Source organism: Corylus avellana, chromosome 1, assembly GCF_965113065.1.
Source record: "Corylus avellana chromosome 1, dhCorAvel1.hap1.2, whole genome shotgun sequence".
In the NCBI taxonomy this organism is placed as follows: Eukaryota; Viridiplantae; Streptophyta; class Magnoliopsida; order Fagales; family Betulaceae; genus Corylus; species Corylus avellana.
In genome coordinates, this window is record NC_142490.1 from 37,499,211 (window position 1) to 37,513,283 (window position 14,073).

Genomic DNA, 14,073 nt, shown 5'->3' on the forward strand with positions numbered 1-14,073 from the left:
AACTTCATTTATTGGATGTTTTGTTCTTGATTTTCCTCTTTTCAGTACCAGGACCAAGTCTTGTCTTCTTGCTTTTCATAAGTGTTTAAACTCATTCCTCCCTACTCGAGGGCCCTAGCCAATCTACAGTCGAGGTTTGGCCTTTGTAAAGTTACTTTTCAACTACTTTCTTCATTAATGCCTTTTTATTTAAAAGAATAACAAAAATTATTAAGAAACCATTTAAAATATTTGCAAATCACTCAAAATTATTTTAACCTTGATATATCATATCAAAAAAAAAAAAAAAATTAAAAAACAAACAAAAAATCCAATATAGTCTGTACTGCAAATGACATAATAATACAAGCCGACAACAACAATCCAAATTCAATGCAAAAAGAAATAAGGAAATATTGTTTACAAAGAAATGATCATATTGATGCAACTTATAATTATTGAATTTGTAGATATGTCATGATATTATGGATTTTAAAGCTGCTAAATTATTCTATATTCAGAAGTTGTATGACCCATGTCATTACCTACTATAATGCCAAAGAGTTTCATTTAACCTAGATTTATTGTATTTAGGGTCTCCATAACGAATCTAGCTAGGTAGATGTTATAAAAAAAACTTATAAAATAACCTAGCTAAAATTATTTTGTTTAGGGTCTCCACCAAAAATGCGTTTGAATTTGGATTGAGTATTTTTTTGGTTTTTCAAGATTAATTATATTAGATAAATGTTAAAAATACACACTTTCGTACTATCCCCTTATATAACAAATTCATATCCATGAATACTGGATATATTTGTTAATTAAATAACTAACCTAGTTTGGTTTTATTTTAGGGTCCCCATATATAACAAATGCATATATATATATATATATATATATATATATATATATATATATATATTTTATGTGCTTGAAATTAGGTTTATATTTTTTAAGTCTTATATATCTATTTCTAATTTATGTGTGTAGAGAAAAATGGACAAGAGTTGGATGACAAAGTCTAGAGGTCGAGGGAATACAGAGACAGATGTAGATTGTTTGTGGAGTTTGCAGTTAGTACCTGTAGAACCCCTGATGGATTCATCTATTGCCCTTGTAAGATTTGTCGAAATAGCCGGCGCCACCCGCTAGGTTTTGTATTCGACCACTTAATCGAGGGAAAAGGAATGATGTCGGAATACACACTTTGGTACTATTACGGTGAAAAGCATGTACAGGGTCCTGGTACAGGCTCAAATTCGAATCGCCCGGCCTCAGATGCGGGTGCAAGCGCAAATTAGGGTGGAGACATGCACGCAATGTTGCGTGATTTATTTGGCATGCACGAAGTCAGGGAAGACAATTGTGAGCCTCATGTCGTGGTGCAATGGGGGTGAAGAAATTGTGAACCAAGAAGCCACTGAAGGTGACACACTAAAGTATTACGACCTTCTTAAAAAGGCGGAGAAACCACTTCATATTGGGACCAAACATAGCAAACTGAGTGCGACTGTACACCTATACAACTTGAAGTGCGTTGGTGGACTTAGTAACACAATATTCTCGTCTTTCCTAGAGTTCATCAATCAGTTGCTGCCTGAGAGTGATGAAACTCTGCCAGTTAATACATATGAGGCGAAAAAGTTTTTATGGGACATAGGACTCGGGTATGAGAAGATTCCGGCATATCGTAATGACTGTATGCTATTCTAGAAGGGCAATAAGGAGTTGGATTCATGTACCGTCTGTGGAAAATCTAAATGCATGGATGCAATCAATTTAGATGAGGATGGTCAACCCATATCGTCGGGCAAGAAACGTCCGATGAAGGTGTTGCGTTGGTTTCCACTCATACCACGACTACAGAGGCTGTTTATGTTAGAGCATACTGCATCCTATATGAGGTGGCATGCAGAAGGCCGCACTAAGAACGGCGTATTGAGGCATCCGGCCAACGGTGAAGCATAGAAGTCATTCGACAATTTAAATCCAGAGTTTTCAGCGAACAGCAGGAACGTAAGGCTCGGACTAACCTCAAATGGATTTAATCCATTTGAAAACATGAGCACATCTCACAGCACTTGGTCTGTAATGCTTGTGCCGTACAACTTGCCTCCTTGGATGTGCATAAAACAAACGTCTTTCATATTATCCTTAATTATTCCGGACCCAAATTCACCTAGAATGGATATAGATGTCTACCTTAAATCATTAATTGAGGAGTTACAAGAACTATGAAATATAGGGGTATGCACATATGACGTCTTAAAGAAAAATAATTTGGTGATGCAAGCGCAGTTGATGTGGACAATTAATAATTTCCCAGCATACGCAGATTTGTCTAGATAGTCTACCAGGGCCTAGGGGTGAGAAAGCATGTCCTTACTGTATGCACTCGACAAGGTCGAAATGGTTAAAACATGGCCATAAATGGTGTTTTATGGGGCACAAGCTATACTTACCCATGAATCATCCGTGGAGGCGGAACAAAAGAACATTTGACGGCAACGTAGAACTAGAATGTGCCCCTGATGTGCCAAGTGGAGATGAAATCATGAGTCAATTAGAATGGGTGGTGTTTGGGGATGAGGATGCTGGTCAGGCAAGGCCGGATGATAAAGAAAAAGGAAAGAATCGGAAGACGAAAACTTTTAATGTAGTGTGGAAGAAGAAAAGTATTTTCTTTAGGTTGCCGTATTAGAAAGATAATTTATTGCGGCATAACCTTGATGTCATGCACATAAAGAAAAACGTGATGGACAACATACTTGGTACAATACTGGACATTCCAGGAAAAACAAAGGACAACCTTGCCGCCCGCTTAAATTTGCAAGAAATGGATTTTAGATGTACACTTCATCTCTACACTGGTGAGGATGGTAAGATCTATATACGACAAGCTACCTACACGATGTCCAATGGTGATAAAATACATTTTTTGAAAGTATTACGAAATATAAGGGTGCCCAACGGATATGCCTCGAACATTTCTCGTTGTATACGACTTAAGGACCATACGATATTGGGATTAAAGAGTCATGACAATCACGTACTGATGCAGCAACTTCTACCTATTGCATTGCGTGGATTACTTTCAGGAAACGTGACTAGATCTCTTATTGAGATGTCTACATTCTTCAGAGGCTTATATTCAACAACATTGACACAAGAGGATATTGATTGACTATAGAGTAATGTCTGTATCACGTTGTGCAAGATGGAACGGGTTTTTCCCCCAACTTTTTTACTAGCATGGTTCATGTGGTTGTGCATCTTGTCCGTGAATGCCGACTCGGTGGATCAGTATAGTATAGGTGGATGAATCTGGCATAGAGGTAAAATTTGTTTACGAATATTCCTGATTTTTATTTTTCACTCCAATACAAGACAAGTACTAACTGAACTAATTGATTGTTTTGGTTCATATTTAGGAGCTTTGGAGTGTTCAAATCTAATGTGCACAACAAAGCGGTTCCTGAGGGCTGTATTGGGAAAGGCTACATATCAATTGAGTTGGTGATGTTCTGTTCAAGATATTTAGATAACACACCAACCTTTCACAATAGGATACAAAAAAATCCGAATGGTTCAAAGGGACATGGAACACGAGCCCGACTCGACCAAATCACCATGACACAGATTCACCAGTATATTATGTTCAACTCGGACGAGTTCCTTTAATTGTGGACGTAAGTCGAGGTCCTTCACTGGCATATTATATGTTCAATGAACTTGTACCATTAGTTTTGAATTATAATGAACCTAATTTCGAATTGTAGGATGCACATGGATACGCTTAGGCGATCATGCAATAGAGGGCGAACAACAGAGGATTAGTTGGAAATATGGGTGTAAACGAGCCGAGCTTGAGCGAGCTTCCCTTGTTCAGGCTTGGCTCGTTTAAATTTTACTCGAGCTCGAGCTCGAGTCGAGCTCAAGGCCAAAAAAATCGAGCTCGAGCTAATAATAAGTCGAGCCGAGCCAGCTCGCGAGCTGGCTCTTATATTTAATGTTTTTGTTTTTTTTTTTTAAAAAAAAAATTAACTTCAGAGCTGGCTCTTATATTTAATGTTTTTGTTTTTTTTTTTTTTAAAAAAAATTAACTTCAAGTACTCTTAAACGGCTTAAGAAGTTAGTTTGCATATGAGTATTTGCTTAACCTGGCTTGTCGAGTATGGAGCCTGAGTCAATATAGCAAGGCATTTGGTTTCAAAAAGAGAGGATATGCATCCTTTTATAGATAAGCAAACTTGAAGATTAATATTTTCTTAACAATGTGGGACAAGTTAATAGGTTGCATTCAGACTGCATTGGGACAACGCCCCCTACAAAAAACTATTTTTTCAACGTCTCTCTCTCAATCCCCCTTACCAATCACAGCGCATCTTCCACCTGAACTCTCACTTCCCACTCTCTCACTCTCGCTCATCAAACAGGTAGTGATAGTGTTTGGGTCTGTATGATTCTTCAATAGTTTATGCCTTTTGCAATCTTTCTCAATAGTTTCTGCTTGATTTTTCTTTCTTTCGTTTGGGTCTGCTCTAGTTTAATCGAGGTCTTTTTAATGATTGCTCTCTCTCTCTCTCTCTCTTTGATCACGAAGGGTTTAGAATTTTTCATTCTCTAACACTTAAATAGAAATGCAATCTTAAGATTTTAATAATTATGAGATTTATAATTAATTATGTATTATTTAGTTTATATATATAGACACACACACACCCACACACACGAGCTTATACGAGCTTATTCACGAGCCTAGCCGAGTCGAGCCGAGCTTGCTTCGTTTAATATTCGAGTTAGGATTTGTGTTCATGAAGTGCTTCATTTAATATTTGAGTCAAGCACGAGCCGAGCCCAAGCTTGCTCGCGAGACGCTTCGCTCACTTAACAGCCCTAGTTGGAAACCCAACATTATGAGTTGTTCTGCGAGTGGTACCATGGCTACGTAAGAATAATGTGATATTTAACAAAAGAATTGTCAAAGTATATTTGCGTGCTGTTTTTCAAATCAACTAAAGCAACTAACCTTGCGTTTTCATTGTAAGTAATATATTCACAGGTCGATCGATTGGACGATCGATCTAGGAAAGAACTTGGTGACAAATTGGTAATGCATTGTAGAGGGCCGAGGGAGTTAATAGTCAGATACAATAAATATGTGGTTAACAGCAAGCTGTTTCGTACTATTACATATGATGCCGGAAAGAGGACTCAGAACAGCGGGGTGTGTGTGCCGACTCTTGATGGTGAAACGTACTACGGGAAGTTAACGAAAATACTTGAGATTGAGTACTATGGCAGGACTAAGTACGTTATGTTCAGGTGTAATTGGGCAGATAACACGAGGGACAAGGGGTATAAGGTGGACGAGTATGGCATAATACTTGTCAACTTCAAAAACCCTGTCCACACGGGAGAGCTGATTACTAATGAGTCGTATGTGCTAACTTCACAAGTTGACCAGGTATTTTACGTACAAGATGATATGGACTCAGATCGGGCCTGCACTGTACGGATTAAACCTAGAAACGAATATGACGTTGGTCAGAGTGAAGGGCCTCAAGATGCATGTGCCAACTACCACGAGTGTGACCTGCTCCTATTAACCAGAAATATTAATCACAATCCGCAGGATGATATCGAATACGTCAGACCCGACTTAGATCCAACCCAAGTGTATGTGATTGAATAAAAGTTGAATATATATATATATATATATATATATATATATATATATATATATATATATATATATATATATATATGTTTTGATTGCAATGTTGTTTACTACATGCACTGATGCACATTACATCAACACAAATAATTAAGCTGTGCATTGGGTAAAATCTAGTATATATCTTATTTTTAATATGTGAATCATGCATACATAAGGTACTAAATATTTCATACATTGTATACGTAATTAATTGGGTGTGTGCTGTTTTTCGCAGGTTACCATAAATAGTAGGGGGAAGACAAGAGCACGGAGGGGCTCGTCTTCAATGCGGTAGCCTATGTCGCATGGGCCTCCATCTTACCACCTTGATGACAGCGAGCAACAAGACGTTGCTCAGCTTATGGGGCTACAGGACGGGTATCGATCAGTACTTCCAAGTGATATGGAAGGAGAGATCCTTGTCCATAATCCATATGGTTCGGCAGGCATGGCCCAGATGGGGTATCGGCCTGATTCATATCCGTACATTGAGTTAGGGCAGAGTTCTCAAGGCCATGTGGAGCGGCTATACAGCTAGCATAGCGCAGGTACCGAAAAAAGTTTTGAAAGTTTCTAACTATATTGGTGCGATATCAATTATATTTAAATACAACTACAAATTCATAAAATTTTAAACATTCTAAAAAAATACAAAGCAGGTAGCGAGGACAGTGAGATTGAGCCCCCGGAAGACATGACTAGTGGGATAGGTGCCACGGATGACCTACAGCCCACCAACCCTGCTCCCGCCAACCGGTTAGGCCCTCGACAGGTCTGGACGATAAGTAAGTGTATTTGCTTAAATGTCATGCATATAAGTCTTAATTACTTGTAATTAGTATTCAATTCTAAATAACTTACATCGGTAATTTTTAATCTGTTAGGTACCGATCAGATGAAAACACCATTATTGAAGTGGTCACCATTTGTGACTTGCATAGGTTGCCAAGGGTCCCCGCCGGCAAAAGGGTCATACTTGAGTTCAATGCTTCATGGCAGCTCGTTGACTTTAGCGCCGTGAGGTTTAGACGAATGGCCGGACACGTCATTAGGAGCGGCAATTATGTCTGAATACCGGACGACTGGACAAAGGTACCGGAGCGTACCAAAGAGGATATATGGGACACCTTGTTGGTATGTGTATTTTATTATGTCAAACACTCCTAATGTATGTATATATTTGATATAAGTTGTACATATATATGTGTGTTTATATCTATATACATATACACATATATTTTAGGTTTTTTTAATTCATCAATTTTGAACTTGTACAGGTAGATTTTTTCGTCCCGCCCGAGTGCAACTTGGAACCCATAAAGAATGACGCATTCCGAGATATGGGCTCCAAGCTGAGGATTTGGAGACACGAGTTAAAAAAATATCTTGCCATTACGACGGACGATACTCCCGCCATCGTATGGGCGAGAGTGGGGCAAGATAGGCCCTCGGAGTACAACGCTGTCGACTTGGAGATATTGTTGGAGAGATGGTGTAGCAAGAAGAACAAGGTAGGTCATGAGTTATACTATAATTTTGTGTAATGTCATTACTTGTAATTGTGTTAGTATTAACATATTAATAATGTTAATTGTGTAGGATTATACTGCGTGTATGAAAAGCTTGCGAGCATTGAATAATACACCCCATTGCACCGGGTCGATGAGTTACGCGAGGGTGATACATGACGAGGTCAGTGTGTAATTTACTCTATACTTATAGATATAAACATTTTATCTATAGATATATTTAAACATATCTGTATGTTCTATTTTTTCGGTAGGTCATACGTTTGGGCACTCCTACTCGTGCACAGAATTACATTCGCACACACAAGAAGAAGGATGATGTATAGCCAAATGACATAGTGAATGAGAGATGTATATGCTACTCACATTTCATAAGTTTTGCTTATATATGTGATAATTTATTTGTAATTAACAGTTGTATGACACACTGACCCAATAATTAATGTAACATACAGGAGAGGATGGAGGAGCTTATACCCACCGACCCTGCAGCATCGTCTAGCGTGATAGAGGGCATGGTCAGGTTGGCACCGAACAACGCATACGCCCAGGCGCTTAGAAATAAGTCTGAGTACGCTGGTAGGGTTCGGCAGGGGGCTACATACACTCATACTATACACCGTCACTAGCACGATCACAAAACACCGGGCACTCCACGATCTCACAAGAAACACTTGACAAAGTGCTTGAGGTGGATAGGGCAAAGCACAAGGAAGAGATAGATGCCTCGTTGGTCGAGAACAATACGCGGGTAGCTCAGCAAGTGGCAGAGCAGATGGCAGCGAACAATGCGGGGTTGGCTCAAAAGGATGCTCAAATGACGGCAATGTTTGACGCTCGTTTTCGCCAGCTCGAGGAAATGATGCGGTCGAGCTCCGTGCCAGACAGAGCTTCCCCACCCTTTGCGATTGTGAGATCGTCGGTCGATAGTGAATCAGGTAATGAGATTTTGTAATGGTCAATGTGGTTTTATAACTGTCCCTATATATATGTGCACTTCTAAATTTAGAGTTTGGATATGTTGTAGTCATTCTCATTAATGGTATTGTAAATCTTGTTGAATTTGGTTTATATATCATGGTTGGTTTGGTGGTGGATGTGGGTTAAAGCTTTGCATTTGAAGTGTTTGGTATTATGAGATGGACCATTATGGTCCTTGTAGAATATTGTTTGGTGCATTTGATTTGATCACGAAAATATGTTGGGGGTGTAGATATAAATTTGAATTTGTTGAGTATGATGTCCTTTGTTTACATAGTGACGTTGCTCAATGATTGTTTGTTTTATCATTTCCAGTTAGTGGATTTCATTTGTTTGTTGAATATTGTTTGATGATTGTTTGTTTTATCATTTGTAGGTAATGGACATCATGGAGAGGATGCTATTGATGTCGATGATCAGCATTGAACGTCTGGTTGGCCATTCGCACTTGTTGTACATAAGCTATTTTGTTGATGTAATTGTATTCGTGATATTTTTTTTTTGATGTACGTAGTTAGATATATTTCATCTAACAGAGATAGTTTTATTAGTGTATATTATATTATTTGTGGTTGGTGTATAGTTTTTGTAGTTGGCCATTCGCACTTGGTATATATGTCATTATTTGTGTCTTGCAGCTAGTTTTGGTTGATAGTTTGTGATCGACGTTAATGGATAAATTGCATATTATTTGCATGGATCGATGGATAAATTGTATATCAGATTAATTGTAATCCAAAATTCGAGAATAGCCCCGAAAAAATTCACAAAATATATAGGGTGGGGGAAAATTTTAAAAATCACCAAATTTTCTGACGTGTCGTGTTTTGACATGTCAGAAAATTCTGTATCAGAAAGTGACACGTCAGAAAAATTTATGAAGTGCTTCTACTGACACGTCAGAAAATTTTTCTGACGTGCCAATTTTGACACATTAGAAATTTTTCGTTTTTGACACCCAAAATTTTAACGCTTGACACACGTAAAAAATGCTACGTTAGGAAAATTTTCTGACGTGTCAGACCACCTAACACGTCTCAAAATGCATATCAGCAAAAAATTCTTTTTTTTTTTGTAGTGTGTACAAAAGTTTGATAAGGATAAGATTAGGGTGAGATTGGTTGACTTAGAATTTTCATTCCAATTCATTAAGATTAAATTATTTAAAATTATGATTAGGTTATTTAAAATTAAGATGATGATTAATTAAGAGTTCTTATCAATTGATGTGTCATCTTATTGTATCTATTTGAAGATCATCTTATGATTAATAAAATCAGAGAAAATATTTGTGAAATGTGTAGTGTTCTGATGTCGGGCAGAACTAAGATTATTTTGATAGCGTATGATAGCAGCAGAAACTAAAATTTAAAGATTAAAAAAAATAAATTTAGGAAGAGAGAAAATAACAAATAAGGAAGAGAAAGTCCATAGTTGCCAAAAATAAGCCAACAGATAAATAACTCTGAAAGACTGAAATTTAATTAATACTTTAAAACTGAATTGTTTTATTGTGTGTGTATCCCTTATATAGACTAAAAATAACTCATACTTTAACAAAGAAAAGGAAACATACATGATCCTAATAGAAAAGGAAAAACACAATCCTTATTGAAAAGGAAAAACCAAAACACACATTCAAAAATAATAAATCCACACTAAAATTTTTCTTCGCGTCGATCATATTCTCTCGCCTTGAATGGAGTTTTGTGCTTTGTCCTACTTGAAAGGACTTAAAAACTATTTCGCCCAAATAGTACCCTTAACCGAGTGTGTTTCCATCAAAGTTGATGTACACAAATAAAAATTTTAATTTAGTTTTGGTTAAATATCAATGCCTAGCAAATTCAAAAAAAAAAAGAGATAAAACTTTTGAGAAATACTACACATTGTACTTTTACTACAACACTTTCTAACGTGTTTTTTAAAATTATTATTAGATTAAAATTTAATAATAATTTATCTAAAATTTAATAGTGATTTAAAAGTTACATCAAATAGTGTGAAAGTGAATATATGTGTAAACGGGAATGTGTATAGCATTACTCAAAACTTTTTGCTTAAACTTTTTGCCCTTAAAATCACATCAAATGCTTGGCAAGCTTTTTTCTTCTTTATGTAAAAGAGACTTTTTTCATAGAGCGACAAAAGCACTAAAAAAGCACATATGATGAGCTCACAACGACAGTGTAACCCTGAGGCGGATCTCAGAATTGAGGGGAACATTTATTATTATTGATTTCTGCCCAAGATAGGTCAGCTATTGAGTACGTGTGAACATTTTGAACACCTTTCTTTATGTATAGAAGATAACATTTTGAACACCTTTCTTTATGTCGTTTGACAGTGTCTTTGCTATAATATTAATTAGGGTTTATTTCTTCTTTCTATGGTCTAGCTTGCTTTATCGTCATCAGTAGTAGTCAGGTTTAACGTAATTCCATGCATGCAATGATTAAGACTGCAGGTTAGATGCCATGCATTTTTCTGATTGTGGAGATTTTTCTGAAAAAGAAAAACTGATATCAGACTAGTAATTGGGGAATATCTAAATTTATTTGGATCAATTTAAAATTTTTTGAATTACAGAATTTTGTGCTAGAAAATTGGTGAGATGTATAGATTAATTATTCTATTGTTAGTTTGAGTTGAATCGATATATATATATATATATATATATATATATGTTGCTGATATTTCCACCGAGTGAGGAAATCTTGGTGTTTTAATTAGGGAAAACTTATATAAATCCAAATTTAAATTTCCATTGTACCCACAACGTGTAGAACAAAGTTAAAAGTCAAGCAATAGCCAATAGTGCTTCCCAGAGGCCATAGTCATCATGTTGCAAAAAGTCTTTTATGGCAACATGACGAAAAAGACTAATTAAGACCCCCTTTTTTTTTTGCTGGGCAAATAATGCAAGAAAGAAGAAGAAAAAAACCAAGAGAGCCAAAGAAGAAGGAGAAGAAGAGGAATTATTATTTAAAAGACCAACAAAGAGCGGAAAATTAAAAGCTTTAGGAATTAGGTGCATGTGTTTGGAGAATATATATATTGGTTTTGTTTGAATAGTAATAAGAATTGATTTGTGCGATATAAAGCTGAAAATAATTTTGAATTTTTGGTTAGAGAATAATGAATAAAGTTGTTTTGTGATGTGAATAAATGAATTTTAACTTTTTGAGAGAAATGAAAAACGAGAGGAAGAGGACTTTGCTTAACACAGCCAAGGCCTCTAGAGGCACAACTACTACTAACGGTAGGTAGAAAGAGGGGGTGAGAGAGGGAAACAGTGGAAATATTTCCATAAGAAAGGATTATATAACAGTTTCCTAGTGCTAAATATAGAATCTCATAATAAATCAAAGAGATAAAAGAAAAGAGATGAAAAATAGAGAGGATTAAGGTAATTCGACCTATATATGACTTTCTTGATTTGATTAAATACAATGCTTATAGAGGTTGAATAATTTTAAATATAAACTAAATCCTTTGATTTAAGAGGTAATCAAAACATCTAAATCCATTGAGTTACGGTAATCAAATCATCAAGGATTTCTATTCATAACACTAAAGAATCGACAAATTTGCACTTGAAAAGAGAAGAGAGAGAGAGAGAGAAAGAGAGAAAAAAACAAAAAAAAAAAAAAAAAAAGAAGAAGAAGAAGAAGAAGAAGAAAGAATATAAGCAATAGAGCTTGCAGTATTAGAGTTTTTCATAGAGTTCAATATTTAATCTCAGGACCTTTTAGTTTTTATACCATGTTATATCACAACTTGTATCGAATATGATTCTCCTATAAATAGGATCATATTATATTGTAAACATTACTCAGAGAAATAAGATCTTAATCCAACCTTAAGGCTTTATCCTATAGATGTAGGTCATAGACCGAACTACGTACGACGTAAATCTTTGTCACTATCTTATTATTTCAGCATCATTAGTTTCTTTTATGCGGGAGGGTACTGATGGAGGAAAATCTCTAATGCTTAAGTCAGTAGTGTTTTTAAGAGAAATTAAAATGCACGAAGTATGAGCTTTGAGCTTTGAATTAAAAGTCCATTTTACCTCACTCGAACTTACCTTTTATAGCAGTTTTGACATAACTCTCCTCGTCTCACCTAGGCCCTAGCCAAGGGAGTGAGTGTTTGATGTATATCTCTGAGTAGTGATTTATATAATACTAGCGTGCATAAACAGTGTGCACACCATAAATATTATAACACTGGTGTGTACACTGTTCATACACGCCAGTATTATATAAATCACTACTCATATATTTCTATAACTTAAGAGAAAACATGGGTACAGTGGAAGGAAAAACCGTATATTACATACAATATACAAGAATGTTTCATATATATATATATATATATATATATATATATATATATATATATATTTGTTTGACCAAGTAATTAATTAAGGAGACAAAGACCAGGAGTCTAAATCAAATTAAGGTCGTTCTTTTCTCCCTTATTATCATCACATTGTTGATATCAACAGGCGATGCTTCCGGGAAGCTAAGCACCAAGACATGTCTTACTTTGACCAAAAACCCCCCACCCCACTATAAAACCATCCCAGCCATGCTGCTTCTTCTTTTCACAACACCCACCACCAACCATGAACAACACCACCATTCCCCCCACCTCTGATCATCACCATCAATGGCTCCCATTCTACGACCACCAATCCGCCGCCATTGACGGCCAGCCGCCGCCGCTTTCCCACGACACCACCATCGACTCCAGCCCTAGTGCACCCAACAATGCTCACCAGTTGACCCCAAAAGGCAGCGTGTCAAAGGCAGCCAGAAGAAGGTCTAGGGCTTCCAAGAGAACCCCCACCACCCTCCTCAACGCCAACGCCAACAATTTCCGAGCCCTGGTTCAGCAGTTCACCGGCTGTCCTAGCGCGGCCATTTCCTTTGGAAACCAGAAAGGGCCGGTCAACTTGGACTTTGGAAGAGGGAGAGAAGAAAACCAGCGGATTATATCTTCATTAATGGCGCCCTTTACTAACAATAATAATTATGATGATCATCATCATTTCCTTCAACAATCTCAGTCTCAGCAGTATCATCATCAGCAGCAGCAGCACCACCACCAAAGTATGTACTCTTCTGGGAATATCATGAATATCAATGCATCAAGCAACGTAGAGATTGCTGACGGGTTTGCATTGGACGATAATGTTTCTTTCCATCATTTGACGATGGATTCTTTCTCTGGTGATCTGAAGAGTAGTAGTGATGGGTTCTTTTAGGAAATTTTAGTTTGTTGACTTTTAGAATAATCTTCATCGATCACCAGTCAGCTTTGTAGATTGTTGTTCTACTTAATTATTAATTAAGTACTACTTCATATGCTCTATATAGCATGTACTACTCTCTCATGGTTACATGTCTCAAAGATACCTCATGTGATCTTTTATGTTTCATTTGTTGTTGTTGTTTTGTGTTTGAATTCTTATATATATATATTTGGCCATGGACAGCCCTTTTTCTTATGAGAGTATCTAAGGTTTTGCCCCGACATGTGCGATTCCGATGTACATATGATCTCGGCGTTTTTATCTAATCAAATGGGAAAAGGATTACAAGGAAAGAATAAAATTAAGGAGTATATACTCTTTAGGGACAAATTTTTTTTCAACAAAAAAAATGGTAAAAAATGGTAAAAAATGGCTCGAATATTTTAGACTTATAAAAGCTAAAAGTCAGGCTGCACAGAGCGGTTTTTGAAATAGCTAGGCCAAGAGTTTGATCTGCGTGCAAGCAACAACAACGACAATCGAGCCGATGCCAATGAAGAATTAGCATGGTTAACTTCCGAACGGTATCCGTCGAAGGG

The 14,073-nt window shown here is 36.6% G+C and overlaps 1 protein-coding gene across 1 annotated transcript; it reads left to right on the forward strand.

The window, feature by feature from the left end:
• Positions 1 to 12,844: 12,844 nt before the first annotated feature.
• Positions 12,845 to 13,695, forward strand: LOC132172768 (uncharacterized). The gene has a single exon (XM_059584336.2). The coding sequence runs from the start codon at positions 12,845 to 12,847 to the stop codon at positions 13,484 to 13,486; it is 642 nt and encodes a 213-aa protein (XP_059440319.1). The 3' UTR covers positions 13,487 to 13,695.
• The last annotated feature ends 378 nt before the right edge of the window (positions 13,696 to 14,073 follow it).